Source organism: Canis lupus, chromosome 21, assembly GCF_011100685.1.
Source record: "Canis lupus familiaris isolate Mischka breed German Shepherd chromosome 21, alternate assembly UU_Cfam_GSD_1.0, whole genome shotgun sequence".
Classification (NCBI taxonomy): domain Eukaryota; kingdom Metazoa; phylum Chordata; class Mammalia; order Carnivora; family Canidae; genus Canis; species Canis lupus.
The window spans coordinates 43,937,017-43,964,655 of NC_049242.1; the positions used below are offsets into that span (position 1 = coordinate 43,937,017).

The 27,639-nt window shown below is 38.5% G+C and overlaps 1 protein-coding gene across 2 annotated transcripts in view; it reads left to right on the forward strand.

Moving 5' to 3' along the window:
• The window catches only part of NELL1 (neural EGFL like 1), an 822,581-nt gene that overhangs the window by 605,518 nt on the left and 189,424 nt on the right, over nucleotides 1-27,639 (forward strand). For both annotated transcript variants that reach the window (XM_038569260.1, XM_038569261.1), the window contains exon 15: nucleotides 9,501-9,596. In XM_038569260.1, coding sequence (XP_038425188.1) covers nucleotides 9,501-9,596 — 96 coding nt within the window. The remainder of the gene's footprint in view (nucleotides 1-9,500; nucleotides 9,597-27,639) is intronic.

Sequence of the window (27,639 nt, forward strand, 5' to 3'; positions counted from 1 at the left end):
TGGTAATTAACCTAGAGAGAAAGAGACTGACAGTTTTAAGAGGAACTAACCATTATAGAGCATTTACTGTTCGTGGGCACCGTGACAGGTACTTTACATGCACTCCTTAATCCGGGAGTAACCGTATGCAGTAGGTTCACTCATTGCCTTAACTATACAGATAAGGAATTTGATGCTTAATTAAGGAGATTAAGCAATTTTCAAAATAAGATCATGGCAGTAATCCTTTTGTAATATATAAATGTAGTAAGTCAACACATTTTTCACCTTAAACTTATACGATGTTTTATGTCAGTTGTATCTCACCAAAGTTGAGGGGTGGGAATCAATCAGCTAGTAAGGGCTGGAACTGTGACTGGAATCTAGATCCATTTCCAGAATCTTAACCACTCACCAAGCTGTAGGCTCTGCAGAAGAATTACCCAGACACCCATGTTGATCGGGGAATGTGTCAATGATTGACCCCGATGTGCACAAAATCAGAACCAAATATTCTTCATTCCCAGGTTTTTAGAGATGTTCTGTCGAATTGCTCTTCCTTTTATGTTTCCTCCAGTTCTATGTCTCAGAGACTTTAAACTCGTGAAACCTGTTCATGTTCAACATTATGACTGTGACTTCCTTGGGAAAAGCCACCCGTCTTATTATAAATGAAAGGAATTGCAGGAAAGACAATATTGGCAGTCCTAAATCCTTTCTAAGAGTGTGGGTACCTGATGAGGAAAGCAGAGTAGAAGTGGTTCTTCAGTGAAACAACCCAAAGCTTGGGTTAGTAGAATACCAGCTCCAGTCACTGCTTCTCCTTCCTCATGGCATGTCTTCCAACAAGCTCAGTCCTTCTTTGGCTCTACCACTAGGGCTCTATGCTTCTGGAGCTGTGCTGTTCCTTCATATGTGCTGTTCCTCCCCACCCCTGACTTGACTGTCCTTGGCCCCAACCTGCCTGATTATTCACTATTTTTCTGATCCAGCTCAGGCATCAGCTGTTTGTCTTTTTTGACCTTCTAGGAAGAAGCTATCCTTTCCTTCTCTCTGCCTCCTTTGAGTTCGTGTAGACATTATTGCTAGGATCTGCAAAACACAACACGATCTGTACACTCTATACCTTAGGGCTTTTGCACTTGCTGTAACCTCTGCTTGGAACACTTTTCTGCTTGTTGGCTCACTCTTTCTTCTTCCACTTGGGTCTTACTTGTATATCACCTGCTTGGTGAGGGCTTCACTATCCCCCTATTTAATTGCAGCCTTATTAAAGGCTGGCACAGCCCCCACTCCCTTGTTCTCTTCTATTTATTGCTACACAGCTTATCATCTAATTTACTGTGTCACTTATACATCTATTTTGTTGTTTTGTATCTTCTCCCACTAGATTATAGACCCATAAATTGGAATATTTTTATCTGTTCTTTGTAATCCCTGGTTCTCAGAATAATCTTTGGTACAGAGGATGTTCAGTAAGTATTTGTTGAATGACTAAATAAAGGGTTCTCTACCTTTTCTAGACTTTGGCACCGTTGACATTTTGAGCTGGATAATTTCTTTCTCTGAGGCTGTCTTGTGCATGCAGGATGTTCAGCAGCAGCATCTCTGGTCTCTGCCCACTGGTACACCCCCTAGTCACTCTTCTCCATTTGTGACAACTGAAAAGGTCTCCAGATATTGCCAAATATCCCCTGGGGAGGGGAGGATTGCCCTCAGGGAGAACCAGTGTAATAGAATCTGAGGTTCTAGAGAACAGGGATCATAACTTAAGAGTATCTAGTGTCTGAATACACAGCAAATGTTTGATACATTTTTAAAACTGAATTGATCTGACTTTGTCAAATTTTTATCTCAAATCTCATGATACAGTTCATGATACAAAACTGTCTTTTCAAACATGATTTTTTCTATATAATTATTTTGCCAAAATCTCTATGTGATTAATTTGCCAAAAAAGTAGAGGTTTAGTATCACCAGAGTTCCAGATGATATAGAGGAAAGCAGAATTGTGAAAAATATAACCCTGGCCCCTTAATCTTACAGTCCAGTTAGAGACGCATATCTATGGCATGCCCTTCCCCACCCCCCCCCGCAAAAAAAAAAAAAAAAAAAAAAAAAAAAAAACAATGTAAAAGGATGCACTGTCTCTTCACTCAACCTGTGCCATTCCCATCTAGTTTATCCTCTGTAACAGATTTTCTATAAAGGTCCATCTAGTGAATATTTTGACTTTCCAGACTGCAGGGCCTCTGTTGTGACTATATCCACAGAAAGTAGTGACATGTATGGACATTTTCTTCTACCAGTGTTTCTAGAGCTAAGACTAAAATCTTAAGACTAATCTAAAAGTGACTGTGCCCCCACACACCGTCACGCGATGCTATGGACTAGAAGAATACAATGATTACCGAGGATGTATGAAATAAGGGCACAGTTTAAATTGCAGGCTTAGTGGGCTGGGGAAGCAAGTCATTGGATCATAGTTGTATTTTATAAATGATAGAGAATGGAGTACAATACACGGCAATGAAATGCAAGGCAATACAGTAGAAAATCTAGAATTACATTATACAGACCGAGTCAATCATCTATTACTGGTTATGTGTACATGACAATTTCCAATATAAAACTTATTTCTTACTATTTAGTGTAGTAAAAAATAATTAGCACAGCGTTATCTTAAAGCAAATAACTAGAATGATGGACAGAACAAAAGAAAAGTCTTTATGCAGATATTACTGTGCCTGAAGATCCCCCACAAAAAAAGAAAGATCCCTCACAGATCTCGGAAGTGGATGGGAGATGTGAAGACGGAGAAGATGAGTCACAGATTCTAAAATGCTCCTGCTTGCCTGCTTGGCTTACTGCATTCTCTTCTAATGTTCAGTCTCTAACCTTGACGTGAGTTATAAACACTGGCTCATTTTCATCTTCCGTTCAGTAATTTTCCACAGGACAAACCTTGACCTGAACTGTCGTCTTTCCCGTGCTTCTCTATTTGGCAAAAATCCCATTCATTCTTCCAGACCCAACTCAAATGCCAGCTCTGCCCCAAGTCCACCAGGCACAATTTATTATGTCCTCTTCCATGTTCTCTCAGCACTTTCTTCATACTGCTATAGTAGCATTTATCATGTTTCATTATGCTTGATTTATATGTGCCACTCCCTCCCTGTCACCCTGTTGTGAACTTCCTGGGGATAGAGACTGTCTCTCACTTAGTTGTAGACTTCTCAGCACCCAGCATGTTATCTGTGCATGGTAGGTGGGCAAGCTCTAAGAGAGAGAACTTAGGGAGGTGGTTGACATGGGACTCAAAACCTAGGGTACCACGTCATAGCACTGTGACCCGCAGCTTCTCTAAGCCAGCTTTCTCATCTGACAATGAGGATAGCATGACTAATGCACAGTGCTGCTATTGGTAAGATGAGATGGAATATTGTCTATAAGGTACATAATAGGTCTTCCAACAACGGAATTCACCATTTCTATTTTTAATGTTATTACTGTTGAAAAGGGGAGTGCAAAAGACTGTTGGGATTGTGGATACACACACAGATGGTAAGAAGGGTGAAGGTGATTTGGGCCAATGATTAAATATTAACGTATGCAATATACTGTGTGCTTGAGATGAGAATGATAGGAAAATTGAGAGTTAGAGACATTGGGATGTTTGGTTTTATATATCAGACTAGCTACCTGAATGATTTTACTCTTACTTTTCCTCTGTATTTTAAACTGTTTTTTGAGAGGAGAGATTGGGAGGGGAATAATGGGAAAAATAGTTAAGATAACAGAATTTTGTTCCAGGAGAGACCTAATAGACTTAAATTGTGTAAAGTTGGAAGAGAGCTTCTCAGTCTCAACACTATTGACATTTGGGGCCAGATAGTTCTTTGTTATGCAGGGTCAACCTATGCATTATAAGGTGTTTAGCAACATCCCTGTCTTCTACCCACCAAATGCCCTAAACAAACTGACCTCACCTGCCATCTTATGACAACCAAAAATGTTTGAGGAGGTCTTTGATACATACCATGTTCTGAAAGAAGTGAGGAAAAAACCGAAAAGCAAACATGGAGGTGATATCCTCTTCGTTATTGACAGAACTAAGATGAAGAACTGAGTTTAAGTCTGCAAGACAAGCTAGTTTGCTATGAATGAACACAGAATAAAGTCGACTCACCAGCCACATCCCAGGGAGGAAGGTGTCCTCCAGGAGGTAAGGAAAGTTGATTCCAACTGAAGGCAGCTTACTTCTAAGAGAGATGCAGGGTGGCCATGGAGTTTTGCTGAACATGGATAGGTTTTAAATATTTCCTCCCCCTTTTGGATTTTAGGTACACGTAATCAATTATAATCTGATTCATGACACCCTGTAATCATTAGTCCATGAGGATCAGCTATCATTGATTTAGATACCTTGGTGGTTATTTTTAAATAATGCGATTCACATCTAGTGAGTAATTATCCAAAAGAAAGCTAGAAATGTCACAGTTATGTACTTTTAAATGTATGGTGCTCCCTAGCCTAGTCTCCTGCTTCTCCTACCTGAGAATCATCATCCTGGTACAGGGTATTCCCAAATTTACCAATTTGGGTAAAAGAACGTAATGCTTCTACCTCTACAGGTAGAATGAGCAAAATTAGCAAAGAGAGATAAGAAATAAACTTAAGAAAAATGCTTCCTCAAGGAAACCAGGAGAGAAGAGAAGGGTTTTCTCTTATCAAATGGTACTGACACTCGTAGGTTTTCTTATATTTTGGCAGGATACTGGGTATCCCTAGAAACTAAATATGTGCCCATAAAACTTTAAGAGGATCCTGCAACATGTTTAGAACTTTGAATGGTTGTCCCTTTCTTATTAGTGTAAAACTGTGTTTGTCACATTGAACACATGCTGATGATACTGGGAGTCTACAAACTGGCATCTGCAAACCCACATTCTCATTCTGTTACCCTTAATGCCCAAGTTTTGTTTCACAAGCTGAGAATTTTTTAATACAAAACAAGTACTCTTTCTGTGGATAAATGCTCCTTCAATTTTGAGTTTTGTGAGTTTATTTTCTTGCACGTTGCAGAGAGTCTTTTCAAAAACAGAATAATACCGTTTCAGAGTTGATCCAGTGCAACATCTCCCCCGGGGTAGTGCATTAATAACAAATGACACTGTGATGACAGATTCAGGTTTATAATTTCATTGTATATTTGCAAGCTATTCAAGCCATGCTTAGGAATTAGGAAAGTGGTTGACAAAAGAGCAACATGCCCATGATGCCTGAGTTTTTCTGAGTCTACAAAGGAGCTATGATTCCAAGTTCCCTTGCAAACCACATGATATTACTAAGCTTATCAAGTCAAGGGAGGAGTGACATTGAGCCCTCATTGAAGAATAAGCTCCATTGCATAGGGATATTTTCTGTCTCATTCATTGCCACATCTCCAGAATCTAGCACAAAAACTGGTGCATAATAGTATTGTTATTTGGTAAAATAGGATCCTGGTGATAAATAATAGTCAAATCCAGTTCTTGAGCACATTACACCTGCAGTGCCCTGTGCTGGGTGGTTTACCTTGGTAATCTAAATTTAACCTAAACGGCATGGGTGTTATCATCATCATTGCTCTGTTCTTGAGAAAACTGAGGATCACAGGAGTGAACTAATTTGCTCTACATGACACAGGTAAGAATATAGAACAAGGATTTGAGCCATGCAGTTCTCTCATCCTATCTTCTCATAAACTGGAAAAAGTGCGACGGTGACTTGGCTTCTTGTTTCGGTTATGCCGTCAACTAAGTAATGCTGCACAAAACTGTAGGTCCTCGGAGTATCAGAATTGTTTTCTTTGAAATGCTAGGTTGATGGTTGATCAAGAAGAACCAGATATAAATAATCTACTTACAACCTTTCATGTAGGATACTAGTGGATTTTGGTGTCTTATAAGGTATTCAAACAAAACTTTCATTGATCTTGATTTCACGTAGTTACAATTTTGGATGGCATGCTCCTTCTTTATTTGCTTTTGTGTTTCGTTTTTTTTAAATTACTCTGTCATAGTCTGAGGTTCAAGTAGGCAATGTATTTCTTTTTTCTTCCAGATAAATTCCATTTAAAAATCACACGTGCCTGGATTTGGTCAATTGTAACTCAGTCAAAAATGGAGATTAGATAAGACATACAGGAACTTGAGCAGCTCCCTGCCCCCCTCCTTTCATGCCTCATGCGCAATTTGGACATATATTTTTTCTTTCAACTTATATTTCCTTAATGCTTATGGAGCTACCCTCAAGAAAAGAAGAAAGCTGCCCATGGGAATACCAGATTGCAGATTAACCTGCAGTATAACCTATAAAGAAAAGGCAAGGGCAACCCGGGTGGCTCAGCGGTTTAGTGCCGCCTTCAGTCCAGGGCGTGATCCTGGAGATCCAGGATCGAGTCCCACACCACGCTCCCTGCATCTCCCTCTGTCTGTGTCTCTGCCTCTCTCTCTCTGTGTGTGTCTCTCATGAATAAATAAATAAAATCTTGAAGAAAGAAAGAAAGAAAGAAAGAAAGAAAGAAAGAAAGAAAGAAAGAAAGAAAAGAAAGAAAGAGGGAGGGAGGGAGGGAGGGAGGAAAGGAAAGGAAAGGAAGGAAGGAAGGAAGGAAGGAAAGAAAGAAAGAAAGAAAGAAAGAAAGAAACAAAGAAAGAAAGAAAGAAAGAAAGAAAGAAAGAAAGAAAGAAAGAAAGAAAAAGAAAGAGAGAGAAAGAAAAGGCAAGACTTTGTAGCCAAAGAAGACTTTGCTTGAATCTTGGCTCTACTACTTTGCTACCTGTATCGCTACCTGTACTTCATTTTTAAGCCCCAGTTTCACCTTTTTGGTAAAAGAAACAGTAACACCTACCTAATAATATCATGATAAGGGCCACTTCTACTATTTTTAGAAATGAAAGCATAAATAACAAGGGATGCCTTTCACCTCTCTTGATGAAGCTGAACACCTTGTTTATATTGTTGGGTCTTAGACAATTTGTTCTTGGCCCATGCTTCACAGCTATAACATTATTGCTTTCAACAATTTTATTTAATAAGATACTTGTTTAAAAAACAAGATACTCCTTTAATACTATGTGCCACACACTATTTATAGGCCCTTTTGGATATTAACTCATTTCATCCTCGTAGCACCATATTTATTATGACATCTGCATTCTTAGAACATCACAAACATCTCATGCTTTCTTCACAAAATCTCTATCATTTCTTTTTCAGAGTTGAGTAAATCAGGAACACACAGATATTATGAGTCTGCTGCTTTGTGTGTATACGTGTGTGTGCTTATGTGCACACAGTTCTGGATCAAGTGCTATTTGTTTCACTAAAGAAACCCAAGCTGAGCTTCTTGCTTCCAAACCCCTGTCTTATTTTGGGGTCACTTGAAACGTTTCCTGACCAGCATTCCATCTGTCATTTTCAGCTTGCAAAACATTATTTTTTTGTTTCCAGCTTTGATGCAGAGCTATATGTTAGATACCTTACTGGAAATGGCACTTATCAGAGCACAGATGTGTGATTTTGGGGGCAAAAGCTTTTGTATACATCTGTATGCCTGTACTTATATACATATTGGCTTGTGATGAACACAGCAAGACAGATGTTGTCTAAATGTTTTTTGCATAGTCTCGGGTAGTAAGACGCTGGAAAACGGGAAATGGTATTTGAATAGCAAGGTATATAATACCTGTTCTCTGGCAGATGCAAAGGATCTCACAGTTAATTACTAAGCTACAAAATGTTTAATTATCCAGGGGATATTAAATGATGTGGAGAATGACAAATATCGTGAGAAGTTCTGTGTACCTGAACTAGTGTTCGTCTATCCAAAGATGTTCCGTAGCTTTTTAAAGTTAAACATATATTACTTATGTGACGATGGCAAAATAGAACCATGGCATCTTTCCAGTGTGACATTTTTCTACCTGCAATTTAAGACATGTGCTCAGCTAGCTCTCACGTGAAAAAAACACACTCTGCGGTAACAAGTTGCAATCATCTTCATTAATGGGAAATTTTGCAGTTTTGGTAGACTAAATTATTGGTTATCCTGCAAGGCTTGATAATTTATTCCACGTGGAAATGTTGAAGAATTGTTAGAACAAGAGTTTTCCAATGAGAATAATCTGCAAAATACAGGCGTATTTGTTCAACTATTTTGAAGCATCTACTGTGTGCTTAGATTCTGAAACTATGCTACAATGGGGAACAAGAACAATCACAGTTACTTGTCCTGTTGGGTCTTACAGTCCAATGGATAAAATGGAAGATGGTAATCAACTATAGATAAATAAACAATGGTAGTTAAGACTGCAAAGGAGAGATTCCCAGAGCTACACTGTGCTAATAGGTAATATGGGAAATTAACCTTGTTTCAGAGGCTAGCAAGGTAGCACTGAGCTGGGGTTGGGATAAATTTTTGAAGTCTTATCGAAATCCATACCCTTTGAGACTCCATTTTCACTTTGCAGCATTTCCCCTAAAGGAATAGTTTGAGGTATGCTAAGCATTTTAGCTTATAAGGACAAGGATTTGTTTTATTAAAGAATTGTTGGAAACATCTTAAATATTCAGAAGTAAATGCTTAGTTAAATATGCCTTATCAAAAATTATATCAACTACCTGGAAGGCCTGGGTCGCTCAGTCAGTTAAGTGTCCAGCTCTTGGTTTGGGCCCAGGTCATGGTCTCAGGGTCATGGGATCAAGCCCTTTGTCCAGCTTATGCTCAGTGTAGAGTCTGCTTGAGATTCTCTCTGCCTCTCCCTGTGCCCCTCCTCCTGCTCGTGCTTTCTAAATAAATAAATAAATAAATAAACAAACAAATAAATAAATACTTAAAATAATTATATATTGACTGCCAAAATCTTGTAAAGTAATGTAAAAATGTTTTTTTTTTTTAAGATTTTACTTATTTATTCATGAGAGACAGAGGCAGAGACACAGGCAGAGGGAGAAAAAGGCTCCATGCAGGGAGCCCTATGCGGGACTCGATCCCAGGACCGTGGGGTCATGCCCTGAGCCAAAGGCAGATGCTCAACCACTGAGCCACCCAGGTGCCCCTAAAAATGTTTTTATTGTAAAAAAGATGTTTTAAGAGTAGTTGCAAAATAGTGTTTAAAATGCCTTTGCCTTTACAGCCTACCTTATCCTTTCTAGTTACTCAATTTATCCTATTTGACTTAAAATATATCAATAGTGTATCAGCAAGAGCACTAGCTGCTCATACTAACCACTACTTAGCACATGCCAGCCCTGTGCTCAATACTTTATATCTGTTATTTCAAATGATCTCATGTAAACCAGTGAAATAGGTGTCACTACATTTATTTCTTTTGGTATGCCAAAACTTTTAAACTTTTACCACGGGTATGTATTATCCAGTGCAACAAAGAAAGAATTGGTTGTGTTCACACTGTTCACGAGTTTCCTTATTGACATCTGAGAGAAATCTTTTTTTTTTTTTTTCTTTTTGGTGACAGCATTCTGTCAAGAGGGCTGCAGGTATGGTGGAAGCTGTGTGTCTCCTAACAAGTGCGTCTGTCCCTCTGGATTCACAGGAAGCCACTGTGAGAAAGGTAACCTTGCCTGCTTTGTTATTTTTTTTTGGGGGGGGGTGGGTAGGGGGGTGGAGACCAACTTTCAGAGAATGGGTCTCTTTCTCTAGGTGTAGTCCTGTGGGTTGACTTGATATGCCATGTGTTGATGGTGGACGTCCCTCTCCCAAACTGGGCACCTTTTGATTACTGCATAATAGGCATCTTCCCTTTGAAAATGCGACTTCACTTGCCCTCCCTCCAGCGTGTCTAATTTAGCCAGGTCCACTCTTTTCTCCGCCGTAGCGTGCAGTGTGCGTTTTCACTGCTGGAGACAAAGCCTGAGGAACTGACCTGCCCCACTTATCACCTATTGGGTAACATCACATGCAACCACTGGAGCCTTAACAACCTGCTGCATCAAAGGAATCTAAGTTAGGACCACATGCTCCTTGTGTAAAAGCATGTTAAATAACTCCAGCAGCAGGTTTATGGCTGTACTTGGAATTTTATTGTAATATTGGTTTATTACAAACATTATCATTCACGGGCCTGATAATATAAGCCGGTTAGCATTGGTAAGATTCCATTATGACCCCTTTCTATTTGCAGTAAATGTCGTGTTTACACTTGGTACTATTTGGTGAAATCCAGCTCTGTTATTAACGGAAGAAATCCTCCCACCTTTGTCTAAGTGAAATTTGACGTTCAGTGTTAGTGTGCCAGTGTTTGTAATCAATGCAAGCAAGAGGTCTGTGCCATATAAACTTGAATATTTCAGTATATTTGTCCATGAATTTTTATTAGGGTAAAACCATTGTCCTGTATTTTTCTCAGAAGGGCATGTCACACTTGACACTTATCACAGAATAGCATAGAAAGATGGAAATGCAATGTTGTCATCATTACTCCTATTATTTGATGAGGGGGAAGATGTCTTCATCTAATGCCAGAGATCTAAGCAAAGCTCCTTGTTCTCTCATGTTTAAAGGTCTCATTGTTTTATTGAGCCTGTTATACCCCAAATTGTCCAACATATTACGTTGTGCTGCCTGTACATTTACAAGGCAGCCTGATCCTTTAAGAAACCTGCCAAAATCTACATAAATTATTCAAAAAGGAAATCAACAGTGTGTGTGCCTTTGTTGCCATATTTTGTGATACTATCAACAAATCGTCACATTATTAAATAATATCTAATTATTAAAGGCTTATCCTTTAGGATAAGGAGCCGGGTTCTGCTTCAGAGCAGCATGAGAATGTTACCACATGTAGCTGAAATATTCTTGCCAAAAAGCAAAGAAACTTAATGGTAACTTAACACACATGCCTTTATTGCAGTACATTTGATTTTGACTAGGTCTTCTAAAATGAAAAAAAAAAAAAAAAGCTAAAGGTTTCACCTTATTTCCTCTAGAACTGCTGTGTTTCCCAAAAATAAGTATACAAAGATTAATGGGGACAGAAAGGTGATGATGATGCTGAAAATGGTGGCTACTACTATGGTATACGATTGATCATGTACTAATTCTGTCTTAGGCCTTGTACATGAATGCTTTAATATTAACAACAAATGAGAGATTGACCTCATTACTCCCATTTTATAGATGGCAAACTAATGCTTTTAGTCAGGTTAAGGAACTTCTGCAATGCTGCAGAGCCAGTATCAGAACTGAAAATATAAGTTGCATCACACAAAGCCTGTGTTATAAACCCTTGCGTACATTACTCAAGGATAATACACGGCCTTCCTGTATAATACCCAGATTCCTGGGCTTCTGCTCCATTCCTGGTGAATCAGGAGGTCTGGGGAGGAGGGTCCACAAATCTGTACTTTCACCAAGCACCTCAGGTTGTCTGTGATAAACCAGTTGTTGGTATATTGTTATGGAGATGCTTAATCAGAACATTTGTAAAGTTCTGACTCTTTTTACCTTTTAAAGGATTAGGGGAGAACATTGATCTTACACTAGGGTCCGAGTCTTTGGCAGCTCAGGAAAAATTAATTATGGTTTCTGATGGCTTGTTAGTTTGACCTCTGGCCTTTTCTCTACTCAATAAGTGGTTGGTTGAATCAGTGCTTACACTCTGGTCCGTAATGTGGAGCATGAAGAATAGAGATAAAGGAGAAAATCAAGACCAGAGAGAAAAATAAAACAAGGATTGATAGGACGTGGGTTCCTATGTAAATGTCATAAATACAACTGCTGAATTTGAGACTGGGAAATGCATTTTCTTGAATACGTGCACAGTTATTTTAAGGTTAAAAAAAAAAAAAAAAACAAGATTTCTCCACATGTGATACTATCTCCCATCAGTAGCAAAGCTGTTCCATTTGATACTGGCCAGTATTCGAATTCTGCAAGATTTTTTTTTGTGAGTAAAGTACACATTTTCCAATCAGTTGTGTGCAAGGGATGTAGATGAATTGTAGGGCAAATACTGAAAAGCTATGTATGCCGTATCTTATTTAAATTATTTTGTCATGTTGACCATTAGTAATAACCATTCAATAATTCTCTTTTCCATTGAATAGTGATGTTGGATGCCTTTAGACTTGGTACAAGGGGAAAATGTAAAGGCATTATGAATATCTCACGGGGTGATTAGACTAAATCTTTTATTTGGTTTCTTTCGATTTCAAGGCTAATTAGATGTTCTCATTTGAGCTATACAGAATTCACTTATGTTTAATCTTAAAATGTTTCCATGACTATTGGCTATTGGTTTTATCCATTGTGATATTCAGCCTTTTGGAGTATAAGCACATTTATACTCTGAAGCAAATACCTATCTAGAATTTAATGAAGGTAAAAACACTCACCTGTTTTTGGTGTAACACAAAGATGAACAACTCTGCCTTTATTTTAGATTGAGGAGATTTTAATAAATGTAAACGTTTCATAATCTCACGCAGAATAAGCAAGATTTAACCTCTCTTGGCTTCTGGACAGTGCATTATATTGGCCTTTCTCTGTGCCCTTACCTTTGACTTGGCCTCACCGTAAACATTGTGATGTGTGTGATGAAAGAGATGAGTAAAGAATCAGAAGAGTAGTTTTGCTACTTTTAGGATAGAAAGGGCTGCGAGAGAAAGCTTTCTTACTAACCTACGGAAGCTAACAGGACATCATGGCACACTAGCAGAATGTAGCCCAAACAAAACAAAATGGAACACAACACAAAGTCCTCCCAGAGACTTTCCAAATGTGAAATCAATATACTGTATTGATACAATATAACTAAATAGGTTACCCAGCATAAATCAGAACACCATCTTCTGAGAACTGAGTAAGATTAAGATTTCTACTTGGCATTAAGCAAATTTGCAAGCAAGAACAAGTAGAGATTATATACAAGGTGTCAAACTATGTCTGGTTGATGGTTTCTTAACCTTGACAGTACTGACCTTGTGGACTGAGATAATTCTTTGGGAGGACTGTCTCGTCATTGTAGGATGTTTAGTGACATCACTGGACTCTCTATGCGCTAAATACCATTAGCTGTGCCATCCCCAGTCATGACAAGCAGAAATATCTCTTGACATTGCCAAATACTCTCAGGGAGGCAGAATTAACTCCTATTGACAACACTGAGTTTAAATGCAGCATTTTAAAAAGTATTTTACAAAAATGGTGTGTGTGTATATACACATGTATATGTATCCATGTGTATATATGCACAAAAACACGTATATCTTAGGTAAATATATCAGTGTTAGTTGATAATATAAAAATTCCAAGCATTTTTTGCTGAAAGTTAGGACATTCTTGAGATCTAAAAGCCAGAGACTGGCTGATACCCACCCATCATGTGCTATGTGAGGCACCTAGGAGCCAGGCTGCTATGGGGGCTGGGCCAGTTCTTTGTCCACTTTCTCCCAGTGCCAGTGTGAACACATGAATGCTTCAACACTGACCAAGGAGCATGTGACCCTAATCATTGTGTTCTCCTGAAGGAAAAGAAAACCCTTTATTCTTTCTTTCTCTCTCTATTCTTTCTTTCTTTCATGTAATTTATTTTGAGAGGAGGAGAGCGTGCACACAAGCAGGGGGAAGGCAGAGGGAGGGAATCTTAAGCAGGCTCCACGCCCAGAGCGCAGCATGGAGCTTCATCTCAGGACCCTGAGAATCATGACCTGAGCTGAAATCAAGTCAGACATTTAACCCACTGAGCCACCCAGGTGCCCCTATTCTTTCCTTTTTTTTTTTTTTGTAGAAGAAAGTTTTCAATATATATAATAAGATGATGTCTCATAGTATAAAAGTTAGGTACACACATTTTAAATGGCATTTTCTCTAAAATGATTTCTCTCTGACACTACCAGGCAGTCACTTTGGGTAGGAGTTTTGGGTGGGATATAAATATAAATGTTCTTTGTGGTGATACAAGACAAGACAGCTAATTTTCCTGCATTTCCCTATTTGCATATTCCATGAATTCCAAATTGTATAAATGCAGGCACTCATAACCAAGGTCTTGTGAATCAGGCGGGGTTGGGCAGTACTTGTCAAACATTAGGCGGGGCCATAATCTAATGTAAAAAAAAAAAAAAAACTGGGAAAAGATACACTGATATTATAAAAACACAGACCTTGACTTTTTCTCACATAACTTCAGAAATGGGTTCGTTTTGTTGTAAATATTCATTTAACTCACATAACCATTGAACTTACACAATCTGCAAGTGTTTCCAAATCATATTAAGAACCTAATCAAGAATATTCGGGGAAATCAATAAAGCAAAAAAGTTTGACAGTGTTATCCATTTGCAAAATAATTTCCAGTAGCTATTGTTTTCTTATTTTGGTTATCTGGATTTTCTAAAACAGTATTATTTGTGTTTATTTTAAACGTTTTAAAAACCCGTTACTACAGAGAGCATAAAGCATCACAAAAAGGACTTCATTTTTCTCAGGTAAAGGGGAACCTTTTAATTTTTCCTTAAAGGGAAATGACTTTGCTGGATAATTTATTCTGTTCTTTTCCCTGTACTTCAGGGACTTGCAGATATATAAACAGGGGAAGTTTGGTCTGAGTATGTGATCCATCCACCAGGTAAAAAGAATGGTTAGAAACAAAGACTTCTGTGATCTTCCACATTTTAAATATTGCTCTGACTTTGAGAGCACTATACTGGCATTCATCTATAAGCATTTTCTTTGCCCACCCTTATTTCAGGGAAAAATTTTAAGAGCTTTTAAGAAGGTGGCTATTAGTTCCATTCTGTAAATGGAGAACAGAATACTTCTTTTTCCTCTCCAGCTATCACAGGACTGTGAGGAGGACATGTGGGAAGAGGATAAGTGCAAATGTGCCTTTTCAAAATCCTGGAAGCTAGGACATGTATTTTACCTTTTCTCAGCAGGAGCTTTCTCTGGTGGTCTGGCCCATGGTGTGGGCTCAGTAAATGGAAGCTCCTGTGACTGCCCTTGTGCAGCCAATAGGTGCTGGAGTAGGCAGGGCTTCTGTGGCATCATTTAAAAGGGAAATATGAGGATTTGAGGTTTCTGTACGTTGACCAAAAAAGAATGCATATAGATGCTCTATTAAAATTTCATTAAAGTCAGACAAGTGTGAATTTGTTTGAGGAGCTATTCCCCACTCTGGATATTTCCAGAAATAGAGAATAGCAGAGGAGAGGGATTGCAGTGGAGGAAAAGACAAGCCCAGACCCACCAACGCTGAGATTATTCATCTGGAGTACTTACACGGTACCACCTTCCTGTCTTTAATTCCACCCACTCAACTTTTCTTCTTCTTTCAACTATGATGGAGACATTGGGCCAAAGGTCCAACATGCAGGGACCTGGACAGTAAATTAGGGATGCAGCCGGAAGTAGTGAAGAGGACTGGACTGAGGGACAGAGGCCTGAGTTCTGATACTGTGTGTGCCTCATGAATTATTTACCTTTTGTGAAGTGAAGCTTTCATGAGCCTACTACCCATCTGTTATAACTCCCCAGAAGTTTACATTGCTTACTTCTTATGAGGCAGCTAGCTTCACCCTTTTGAACATCTATGAGAACATGTTTGCATGTGCTTCAGCCCGTCACTAGTGACGTGGGGATTCTAATCCGTGTATGGATGAATCCAAAGTTCATACACCTTCCAATCATCTGTTGCCTCTTCATTGCATTACCTATGTCCAGGGGCAGTGAAACAAAATAGATTCTCAAGAAGACCAAATAAATTATGTTCTCCTATGACAAATGAACTGTAATCTCCTACTTCATCATGTGCATTGTTTTTACACATTCCTTTTAGCATCTTTATTGTGCCTAAGGCAGGAAGAGAGTAAACAAAATAGGGGTTAAGAGCACAATCCCTGAAGCCACACTAGCTCATTTTAAGGTGGGGTTTCAGAACCTATGCTATGGGATCAGATATATATAATGTTTCTAAGCTTGATAGCCATTAAAAAATGGGCTTTCGGTATTATTTATTTCATGATATTATGATGAGATTAAATGAAATCATCTCATTAAATCACTTGTTAGACTGCCTGGCATCCAGTAGGTATCTCAAAATGGTATCTATCATTAATTCTATTCTCAATTTACCAGGTGATAAAATTGAGACTCAGAGAACATAGGCTAATTCCCCAAGGGCACTCAGCAGGTAAATGGTGGAGCTATGCCTTATGATCATCTGCTATTATCAAGGTCTCTAGTCTTTTGGCCGGCTCTTAGGGCCTCGAACTGTACCATTCAAATGTAGTATTTCTATTCATATCACCTTGGCCAATTCATCTTCTCTCTGGTCCCATAAACATTTTATACAATTCTGTACCAAGTTAATATTAATCTATGCACCAGATTTTTGTTCTGGGGAAAGAGTGAGTTAATTCACCTGAAATAGTGGCATGTATAACCTAGACATGATTCTTGGGAATGATATTTTCCTTCCCATTTGTTGGAGTTGAAATTGAAGACTTAACACCAAGTTCTCACTCTATGATTGATAGCATACGTTGCTTTGTACGTAGACAGATATGAGACCTCACCAAAAGGGCTACCCATTATTCTTTCTACAAATATTTCCTTACCCCTTTCTTGATTCCTCTAATTCACATAGAAAAACATACTGGTTCTAAGTTTGGCACCATGAAACCAGGAGGCTCTTCCCAAATTCCACACTTGACTAGCTTTATGATGGGGGCAACATCAACTTTTCCGTATAACATGGGAGTAATCATTTTAGAAAAACCTTAATGTGGTACAAACTCAATCATCAAACTTCCCTGACAGAATAATCAGAGATAGACGCATGAATGGGGCTTAAGGATACACTTAAAATGTTGAAAGGATGGCATTTTAAATAATAGTACAATGGAAGCAACCTAGATTTATAACAATAGAGAATTAGTGAAATAAATTATAGGTAACGATTATATGGAACCTGTAAAACCTATGGAAGATGACTATTGAATGAGATGGTAGATAGAGTGTACAGTTAAGAATATAAATTCTTGCTCTATCACCTTGGAAAGTTACCTCAATCTTTTATGCCTCAGTTTCTTGATTAAAAGAACAAAACAAAACAAAACAAAACGGGAATTAGAAGAGTACTGCCCCATTGGAGAATAGTATTGAAATTTCCCGATATCTGGTAAACACTCATTTTGCACTAGACATTACAAAGTAAAAATGGCATGTTCAGTATGAGTGCAGTTTTTATGCACAGACACACATACACTATACACAGAAAAATATGCCAGGAAGATGTTGATCTCACTATGGCTTATCAGGTCCTTGTGTTATTTGGGAGCTTTCAGGACCAAAAAGCGTCTCAGCTGAGCAATTAAGTCAATATTGTATTCATGTGAAGTAAAAGCTTTTTACTGTCCGCAATCAGCCTGCCCCAATCTGAGAAGTCTGCAGTGAGAAGGTGTGGACAGTATTTTTTTTTTCCTTTCAATACCTTATTATACAATTCATAGGTGTCCTGAATCTTACAGGGTGAGACTTTTTATAGGCAAGAGGATAAGGCCTCACATAACCGGTACGGTGGACTTTCAGCATCGAGGCCTTCTGGATGGGAGATGTGCAGTTGCTGGTCCTTACTTCATGAGCTGCTTTGGGGATGGCCCTCACTCGCTAGGGAACTTCCAAATGAAGTTCCATTGACGTGGACAATCCTTTCGTCCTTCTGTAGCTCTAAGCTTGTGAAGGGCCCCTCCTCTCTTGTGGCTCCTTTGCCCTGTAAGATTCACATGGGGTTAGGTGGAAGCCCTGGTGCTCTTCTGTAGGATCCCTGCAAAGCAGATACTCTTCCCCTCCATCAACCCCACTGCAGCCCTCTCTTAATGTGTTTTTTTTGTTTGTTTGTTTGTTTGTATTTGCTCTGCCAAGTGGCTGAGGCAGTTGCAGATGCAGGCCTTAACCTGTAGATTTCTGAGGTATGAATCAAATACGAGTTGCTCAGTCCTTCACAATCTGGAGGACATTTCTGGGTGTCCTTCAAGTCTGTCACCCTTAGATGAGTTTTCAGAGGAAAGTCTCTCTCTCTCTCTCTCTCTCTCTCCCCCTCCCTCCCCCACCCCCCAAAAACGTCACCTAGAACAGTCAACATACCAAACAGTTTTCTCTAACAAAATCCTTACTTTTGGCCTTGTGAACATGCCTTGCTGAATTTCTAGACCTTTGATTACAAAGCTGGAAAGTGGTTAATGGTTAATCTAAGCAACTGATTTTTGAAAGTGTCATAAAATAACCAAGTGCTCAGCTTTGGGATGCAGGAATCCTTAATACATTATCACCTGCCAGATCTCTGACATGGGAAAAATCCAATTTAAATATCTTACTACAGTGGAGTTCATTAAGTACTTGATAACTGAATAAATGAGTACAGGGAAGGACCTTAAATTTCACATGGTCCAGTCTTTTCATTCTGTAAACCATGAGTTGTAATAACTCCGTTTGAAGTCTCATTTAAACGACACCTAAGTCAAAGCACATCATGTTGAGGATGGAGGAAAGAAACACCATTAGGACAAAAATTTTGTGTATTTTCAGTAGCTTTGTCAGCATGCCTTTCTAGCAAGCAAAGTGAAAGGAGCCAATCTTGGTAATTGGCCTTTCCCATCAAATAAACGAAAGCCATTAGGTATTACCTTGTCTAGTTAGTAAAGCAGAAAATAATTCCTGACTACTTGATAAGTATGATAAGAAGTTCTTGGGGACACCTGGGTGGCTCAGCAGTTTAGCACCATCTTTGGCCCAGGGAGTGATCCTGGGGTCCCAGGATCGAGTCCCACATCGGGCTCCCTGCAGGGAGCCTGCTTCTCCCTCTGCCTGTGTCTCTGCCTCTCTCTCTCTTTCTCTCTCATGAATGAATAAATGAAATCTTAAAAAAAAATTCTTGCTCCCCACCAGGAATGCTCACCCTATTGAACTGTGAAAAGTCAGGAGTTTGGTTCACATGTTTATTTTTAATCCTATGCCCTGGGGAATACAAACACCACTGGAACTTGAAGCACAGTTGCTAACCAGAAAGGAAGGCCAAGTGTCTGTGAAAATATGACCAACTGGAACCAAGAAATTACAAACTTTGCCTAGTAACTAGTATCTAAGAATTCTTTGTATCCCAGAACACATACTGCGCTATATAGATCATGTGGAAAAAGACTAATTGAAGCCAATAGACTGACTGAGAGGGAATATAACTCTTGTGATTTGCATCACTCTCTCCTAATAGAATCTACTGATTAGAAAAGGTAGTTGCCTGAAAATGTTCACTCGGGTCCAAAATATGATAAATCAAGCATCAAAATGTATGCGTTCGTTCTGGTAATGGTAGAAGAGATGAGCAGTTTCTGGCTTGGTGGGCTAATGTGATTTTAGAGCATTCTCCAGTTTAACAGAGGCCTTAAAGTTATCTGTGGGCGGCCACACTTTTACCTAAAGTAGATTGAGTCCGTGAGAGGGGACACTTTATCTTAGAAGCACCGAGGAGGTACTGAAAGGTTTTCCTATCGTGATTTTATGTAGTTAAGGAATGCCTTGCTAAGGAAACCTTTCAGTACCTTCTCAGTGCTTATGAGACAAAGGCAAATTCCATGGCAGGATGGATCAAGACCTCCATGGCTGGTCTCTGCCTGCCTCTCTAGCTTTATCTCCTCCTCCTCCTCCACATACATCTTACATTCCTACCGGCCCTAAACTACTTCTGGCCACTGAAATGCATCATTCATTTATTCATTTTTACCAATCCCTGAGCTTTTGTTTGGAATGTTCGCTCTGCTGGCAACACACAGACTTAGATGTCGATCACAGGTATAGGATATTAATTTTAAATAATAGAGTGGTTATTGAGAGTCTCCAATATCCTAAAATACCTCTGATCCTTCTTCCTCTCACATTACGCCCACCTCCTGTGGTCTTCCTCCTTGGTCTTCCAGTTGATGGCAGGATCTATCCTTTCACGTGCCCTGGATCAAGATCTTGACATTGTCCTTGACTTTTCTTTTTCATTGCATATCTTAATCTTTGCTGGGCGTCCAAAATTTTTCTAGAATCCAAATTACACATCTCTATCACTATCTCTCTTGGACATGACATCATCATCTCTAATCTAGATGAATGTAAAAACCTGACTTAATTTCCACTGGGGTGCAATGATAGTCTCCTCTCAACAAAGTAATCAAGGGAACATTATTCAATAATTTAGACCTAGTTAATCTTGTGTCCCAAATCCTCCATGGCTCCCTATTTTCATGCAAAGTCATTACAATAGCCTGTGAGACTGCAACCTCCAGTCCCCCTCCTTGTTACCTATCTGCCGCCGCCTTCATTCAGTGTGCTCCCCTCACTGTATGCCATCTTTTCCAGTCACAATGGTCTCCTTGATTTTCTGAGAACACACTATTCATGTTTCCCTTATTCTTTGTTTGCTTAGAATTTTCAGCTCCCTTGTGTCATGTAAGTATTTGTTCAAGAGTTATCTCCTCAGAGAGACCTTCATCCCTAACTAAAATAATTCATGTTCTTGGACGCTTGGGCGGCTCAGTTGGTTAAGCATCTGACTTGGGCTCAGGTCATGATCCCAGAGTCCTGGGATCCAGCCCTGCATCAGTCTCTTGGCTCAGCAGGGAGTGTGCTTGTCCCTCTGCCCCTTCCCTTTTCCTTACTCTACTCTCTCTCTCAAATAAGTAAATAAAACCTTGAAAAGATAATACACATCCTCCTCTTGGTCACTGACTGTTTTCAGAGCCTTTTTCACTCTCTGACATGATAATGTCTTTTTTTTTAATATGATCTGCTTACCCAGGATTTAAACTGCATGGGGGGGGGGAGGCTTTTTTCTTATTGAAACTGTACCGTTGGTACCCAGAACAGTGCCTGCACACCACAGTTGGCCAAAACATTTTTTGAATCAATAGATAATAAAGATCTCTTAGTTTTCGTGATCATCTCCAAAGACACAACTCTGTCATCATGCTGTATATTGGGAAGAATGAGAAAATTATTGCTGACAATCACACACCTTCATCGCTGATATTTTTAGGTTGTATGTAGCAGAGTTATCCTTAATTTCTCCCTCACCCTCACTTTCCCATTGAATCACTGCAATCTATTTTTTTTTCTCCATTCTACCACCTAATCTAAATTACTGGAATGATTTTTGCCTGGAATGACTAGAAGCAAATCTATAGATGCCAAGACCAGTTCCTCCCTTTCAAAAAAATATTCTTTGTGCATTGCAGCCAATGCAACCCTATAAAATACAAATACAATGAAGTTAATTCTGTGCTGAAAAATCTTAAATGTTCTTCAGTGCCCTTGGCACAAGCCCCAGCTTCCTTTCAGTAGTCTCACTGACTCTCTATCTGCCACTTCCCCATTCCACAAACTGCACTTTTAAGCACTCTCTGATTTACTGTCAGCAAATTATCATGGCACTCTCTTTGAGTAAAAGTGATGTCAAGCTACCAATGGCAAGCTTTCATTTTTCCAGATGCTTGGTCTTCAGATATGTGGAAATGCCATAGTCACTTGTACATTCCCTGTAAACTCCGTGCATTAGCATTTTGAAGGCATCTCTACGTAATTTTTCTCAGTGTCTCTTGTAGTATTTCTCCAGTCTCGGAAGATTGGAGTCAGAATGGTGTAGGAATGTTTAAACTACATACTTACTATTTAATGCTTAGGCTAGATCTCGTGCTAAGTGTTTGGCATGTATTATGTTATCTAAACCTCATAACCCAGAAGCCAGTGGCTTATCACCATCTTCTTACCCCATACTGCTAATCTAATTTCATCAGATAACTACACTGTTCCTACTTGCCATTTTTCAAGCCTATAAGCATACCTCAGGACCTTTGCATTGGGTGTTCTCTCTTTCTGGAATGTTCTTTATATACACAACTCATTTCTTTACCTGCTTCAGGTCTCTACTCAAATAACATTTGTCAATGTGGCCTTGCCTACCAGTCTGTTAAACTTGCAGCCCCTCCTGGCTGGCTCAATCAGAAGAGTGTGCAACTCTTGATATTGCGGTCATGAATTTGAGCCCCACTTTAGGGGTAGAAATCATTTAAATAAAAACTTAAACTAACATTGCAGACCCCAAGTTTGCCCCAAATGATAATATCTCCATTCTCTGCCCCCTCCCCACCAATACTTGTCACCACTTAAGACATTGAATATATCACTTATCTGTCTTGTTTATTGTGTCTTCCCCACCACTGGAATGCTGCCTACCCTGATAGTAGAGACTTTAGTCAATGTTTGCTGTGTGGCTACAGCTCTCAGAAGAGTGCCTGACGCTAAGCATGCACTCAAAAGATACTTAGTGAATAAATGAGTGATTATCCTCATTTATTGAGTAAATTGAGACTAAGAACTGCCGAGTAATATGCCCGAGATTATAGGGCCTAACAAGTGTCAGAGCTGTGATTTGAGCAGTTCTTTTTGCCTCAAAGCCCAGGCTTTTACACACTGTTGTTTGCAGTCCTTTCAAAAGACAAAGCTGATTAAAAGGGCTTTGACAGTTTGCCAGAGTGCATCTCTTGTGTGTTGTTTTTCTTAGTTGAACTCTGAATTCTGAGTGTGCCACTGTGATTCCTCTGTATACCATCTGTATCACGTGGATGTTTGAGAGGCTAACTTTCCTTGTAGCACTTTAGTTGATACTCTGTTCTTTAGAATGGGATAGGCATACTCTATTTCTCATAGGACAGGTCTTTATAATCCTTGATGCATGCTTCTAGGACCTATGTCATCTCTATATTCATCTCATAACAAGTGCATAAAGAATATATTTGCATCTTGGTTTTACAGATGAGGGAACAGAGCTAGGAGATTAAGGAAATTGCTCAAGTTTGTAAAGGTAATGAGGAGGACATCTGGGACTTGACTTCTCTGGTGGTTTAAAATTCCATGCCTTATAAATTTCCTTCATTATTCTGTCATGCCACCCTTGGTCTCTCCCTCATAGGAGTGTTCATTTCTCTTGTCCCAATTCATTAACATGGAAGTTTAATCTTAAAAGTGCCAGAAGGAGGTTACTGTAATACTGCTATACCCGTAGAGCATTCTTACACCATGACAATGGTGCACAGTGTAACCTTTCAAGATGGACAACCTCAGCCACTCTTCATATGCCATTGACCAAGTTCTATAACTTCCTGAGATGCAAGAATGTCTCAACGTTCTAGGGACTAGAGAAAGTCTGCTTTTAAAAAGCAGATAATAAATTAGTAGGTGGTAAAGAATCGGTGGTGTACAGACTCTCCTGGGAACCTCTGTATTTGAGAGCAATCTCCTCAGTTGTAGGTACTACTTAACAACTCTTCATAGTCACTGAATCTGTCAAAGCCATTTCCTTTCTAGAGCATCTCAGGAAACTATCGTGAAATAAGCATCATTTCCCTCTTAAAAGAAACATGTTCAGGAAGGTTCGAATGAGTTTTTCAAGTTCAGAGAGTATAAACGTTGAGCTGGTATTCCAATAGGGGGCTTTCAGTCCCCCCTCCAATCTTTAAACTTGAAGTGAAATAAAAGCAATGTGAGTCTCTCAGTAATGCCACTCCAACAGAGATTGATAATTAAATATTATTCTAAAATAAAATACCTTTCACATGGTAAAGTTGGTATAACATCCCCAGGGAAGTGAAATTTTAACAATCAGAAGGAAACAAGACCTCTGAACAGATGCTTGTAGATAAGGATTCTATGAGATCTGAAGTCTTGTTTCATTTATGCCTGCGGATCTTTTTATAACAGCCCTCATTTTTTTTTACCAAGGAGAAAACTTATTTTAATGTCAAGTAAATAGGTTTTCATGACATGAACTATCTAATGTTTTGATAGTTATTAACATACAAGAACTGGGCATCTGAGAGAAACCTTTTCCCTATTCCTCAGTCTATGAACATACCTGTGGCTAAATATACTTCAAATGATTATGTGCCACCCACTATTATAATTGCTTAGATTATAAGATAGATACTACTATTATCCTCATTTAAGAAAAAAGGAAGCCACAACTTCTAGGTTTGAGATTGGAATTAGCTTTCTACAGCACGATAGGTAGTTTCTGTTGTTCTAATAAGTTCCAAGTTCTCTGCATTGTTGAAGGAATTTCTAAAAAAAATGATTTCGTTGTTTAACTCACTCTCTCTTCCTCTGTTCAGTTTCTGCAGTGTTTTTTTTTTAAGATTTTATTTATTTGAGAGAGGAGAGGGAGGGTGAGCATGGGAGAGGGGCAGAGGGAGAAGGAGAGAGAGGGAACCTCAAGCAGACTCTCCACTGAGTGTGGGACCCAATACATGGCTCGGTCTGATGACTTTAAGCTCATGATCTGAGCTGAAGCCAAGATTTGGACACACTTAAACAACTGAGCTGCCTAGGTGCCCCTGGTTTCTGTAATATATAGCAGAATTATCATCTAGTAAAACCTTTGGTAAATGTCACATTCTATTCCCTCTTGTTTAAGGGTTATCTCAAAGCCCTGAAATAATCCTAGAAGTTCAGGAAGAGGGAAAGGCAGAAAGTCTGGAAAACACACAGAAAGTTAATAAGCTTTTATTTAAATATACTATGTAGGTAGAAAAAACACACAAAACGTAAATATATAACTCAGTTTTAATAAGCTGAAACTAGAACCAAGATTAAAAAATACAAGATTATTTGTATCCCAGAAACCTTGTCTCCTGTCCTATTCCAAGGCCCCACCAAGAGGAGCCGTTGTCTTGACTTCTAATACCATAGACTAGTTCTGCCCATTTTTTGAATGTCATATGAAGGGAATCAAACTATATGGTCTCTCTTGTTTGACTTCTTTAGTTGGATGTTTGATTTGCAAGATTTACCCATACTGTTGTTCATAGCTATAGTTTTTTAATTCTTCCAGAATAGTATTCCGTTTTATGGATATGCCAAAATGTATGCATCCATTCTATTCTTGGACATTTGAGCTCTTTATAATTTGCGTATTTTGCTACAATAAATATTCTTCCACATGTCTTTGGGTGACCATATCCAAATATTTCCATATATGTATATATCTAGGAACAGAATTGCTGGGTATACTTAGGTTCAGTTTTAATGGATACTACCAAACTGTTTCCCAAGGTGGTTGTACTATTTATATTACCAGTAGCAATAAGTAGGAATTCTAATTCCACCATAACTGCATGAGGACTTATGTACTATCTTTTTTATTTCAGCCATCCCGCTATTGTGGGACTGTTATGGTTTTAATTTGCACTTTTCTGATGACTCATAGAGTTGAACATGTGTTGCGTGCTTATTGTGCATTTGATTTTGCTGATTTATGAAGTACCTAGTCAAGTCTTTTGCTATTTTATTGCACTGTCTGGTATTTTCTGATGCACATAGTTTTAAAAGTTGAATGTATCTACATGGCTGCTTATGAAAAAAACAGAAACTCTGCTCTGGTTCTTCTACTCCATTCCTCCTCTCCAGAGTACTTCATTTTCTTCCCCATATCTCTAATAATCATACATTTATGTTACTATTTCTTGATTTCTCAGTTTTAAACATTACCTGTTGACCACCATGGAAGACAAAAGATTCATTTATTTCTCAATTTCCTGCCTGCAGTACATGCACAGATAGACACAGAGGCACTTCCCATTTTCCTCTTCTTCAATTATGATTAGGTCAGTGTTCAGTGTTTACCTTATTATGTCTCTATAAATGACATTTATATGGGAGCTTCATAGTTAGTCAACACTAGTTCTTTTGTACTACACAAATGCTTTCTTTATCTGGATTTAATTATTATCTCATTTTGTTACTGTTTTTTCACTCATTTTTTCATTCACTCAGCATTGATTTAATCCCAAATTTTCTTTGAATAATGTTATCTTCCCAATACATTGAAATTTATTTTATATTTTATAACTTTAAGTCGAAGAAAGTTTTTCCAAAGCCTTCTGACCTCCTCCGTTCTGTACTATTAGCTCTTTTGGTTTCTATCAGAGCTGTTTTCTTGGATCTACATTCAACATCATCTCTTTCTTGTTGAGTCTCCCCTGAATCTTGTCTATTTCTCTTTTTTGGATTACAATCTAATTTATATAGGATAGATATTGCATTGGATTCTTGAGAAAGAGTGTGTGGAAGATAAATTGTTCTAATGTTTCAAATATCACATGTCAGAAGATGTTTCTTCTCTACCTTTGTACTTAGTTGATAGTTTGAATGGGTTTAGAATTCTAGATTAAAAAGTTTTCTTTAGAACATCGTAGGAGTAACTCTGTTGTCTTATTTTTTCAGTGTAGCTTTTGAGAAGTGCAGTGCCACTGACTATTTAAATGACTTCTGATTTTTCTTTTTCTGAAAAATTCTGGACTCTTTATTCTTGGTGTTAAAAATTTTTGTGAGGTCCTATTATGAAACCAGTGCACTGAGGGCTTTGAAGATCCTTTCAATTTGAAAATTTCTGGTTTTATTTCTGGGATTAAAAAAAAATCTTTCACATTTTACTCCCCTGAATTGTCTTTGTTCTTTATTTCTGGAACTCCTATTATTTGGGGCTTAGACCCTTAAATTGGACTAATTGTTTGATTACTTTTGCTTCCTTTTTCATCTGTTTCTCCTTTTATTTCACTTTTCTTTGTTGGGGAGGCAGAAAGATTACATCATTTCATCAACTTTATCTTCCAAAGTTATTGTTATTCATTTCTGCTATCCTGTTTTATTACTGTTTCCTGAATCATCTTTTTATATTGTTTTCAATTCTTGTAGACAGTAATCTTCTTTGATATTTTTCAGCAGACAGCCACAATTTTTAAAGTTTTTAAAGAAAATATTGCGTTTTCTCTAAGGTGATTTCTTTTCCCTATGCTAGTTCTTTTTCACACATCCAGTACCCTTAGCTATATGCTCACTTTTGTGAGTGAGACATTAAAACATTGGTGGAAACCTCAATTTACCTATGCAGGGTATGGATGTAAATGATTTTAGACTCATTCTTTTTTAGCCATTCCAATTTTCTAGAGAAAATTCTTCCAATCTAATGGAAGGAATTAAATTTCTGGAGAAATTGTACTTCATTGCTAGCATTCTGAGAGACAGATGGGGAGGGCAAGGCAAAGGGTTTTCAAAAATCATTCTGTAAATTTTCACTTAATCAATCCCCTTTTTCTTAGTGTCAGGAGAGAGTGCCCTTCAAGGTCCTTTTAGCTGGACTAAGAGATCAATATGAGACTGACTAATAGGAGAAAATCAAATTTAATATCACAAAAACAGGCAATCCAACAGACATGAGATTCCAAAGGCATCAAGGAAGGCAACATGAAGTATATAGGTCATTCTGAACTAAGGAAAGGTAGGGAGTAGAAGTTTGGGACTTGAGAGGAAAGGAATGCAATTCATGAGAATATGAAAAATTATAAATGTTTGATAAACAAATGTTTGCTGGGCCACTTAAAAACAAAGAGAAAACTGTGATCAAACAGGCCTTGCTGGGCTCTTGCCTGTCTACCATGCCTACTTCATATCATAATGCAGTTACCTATGGGGATGGTGCTCTTCCAGGAGCTGGTCCTCTATCTAAACTCATTTTAGGCAGTTGAGGAGGAGGAGGGAAAGAGCTTTTCTTGAATCTTCTG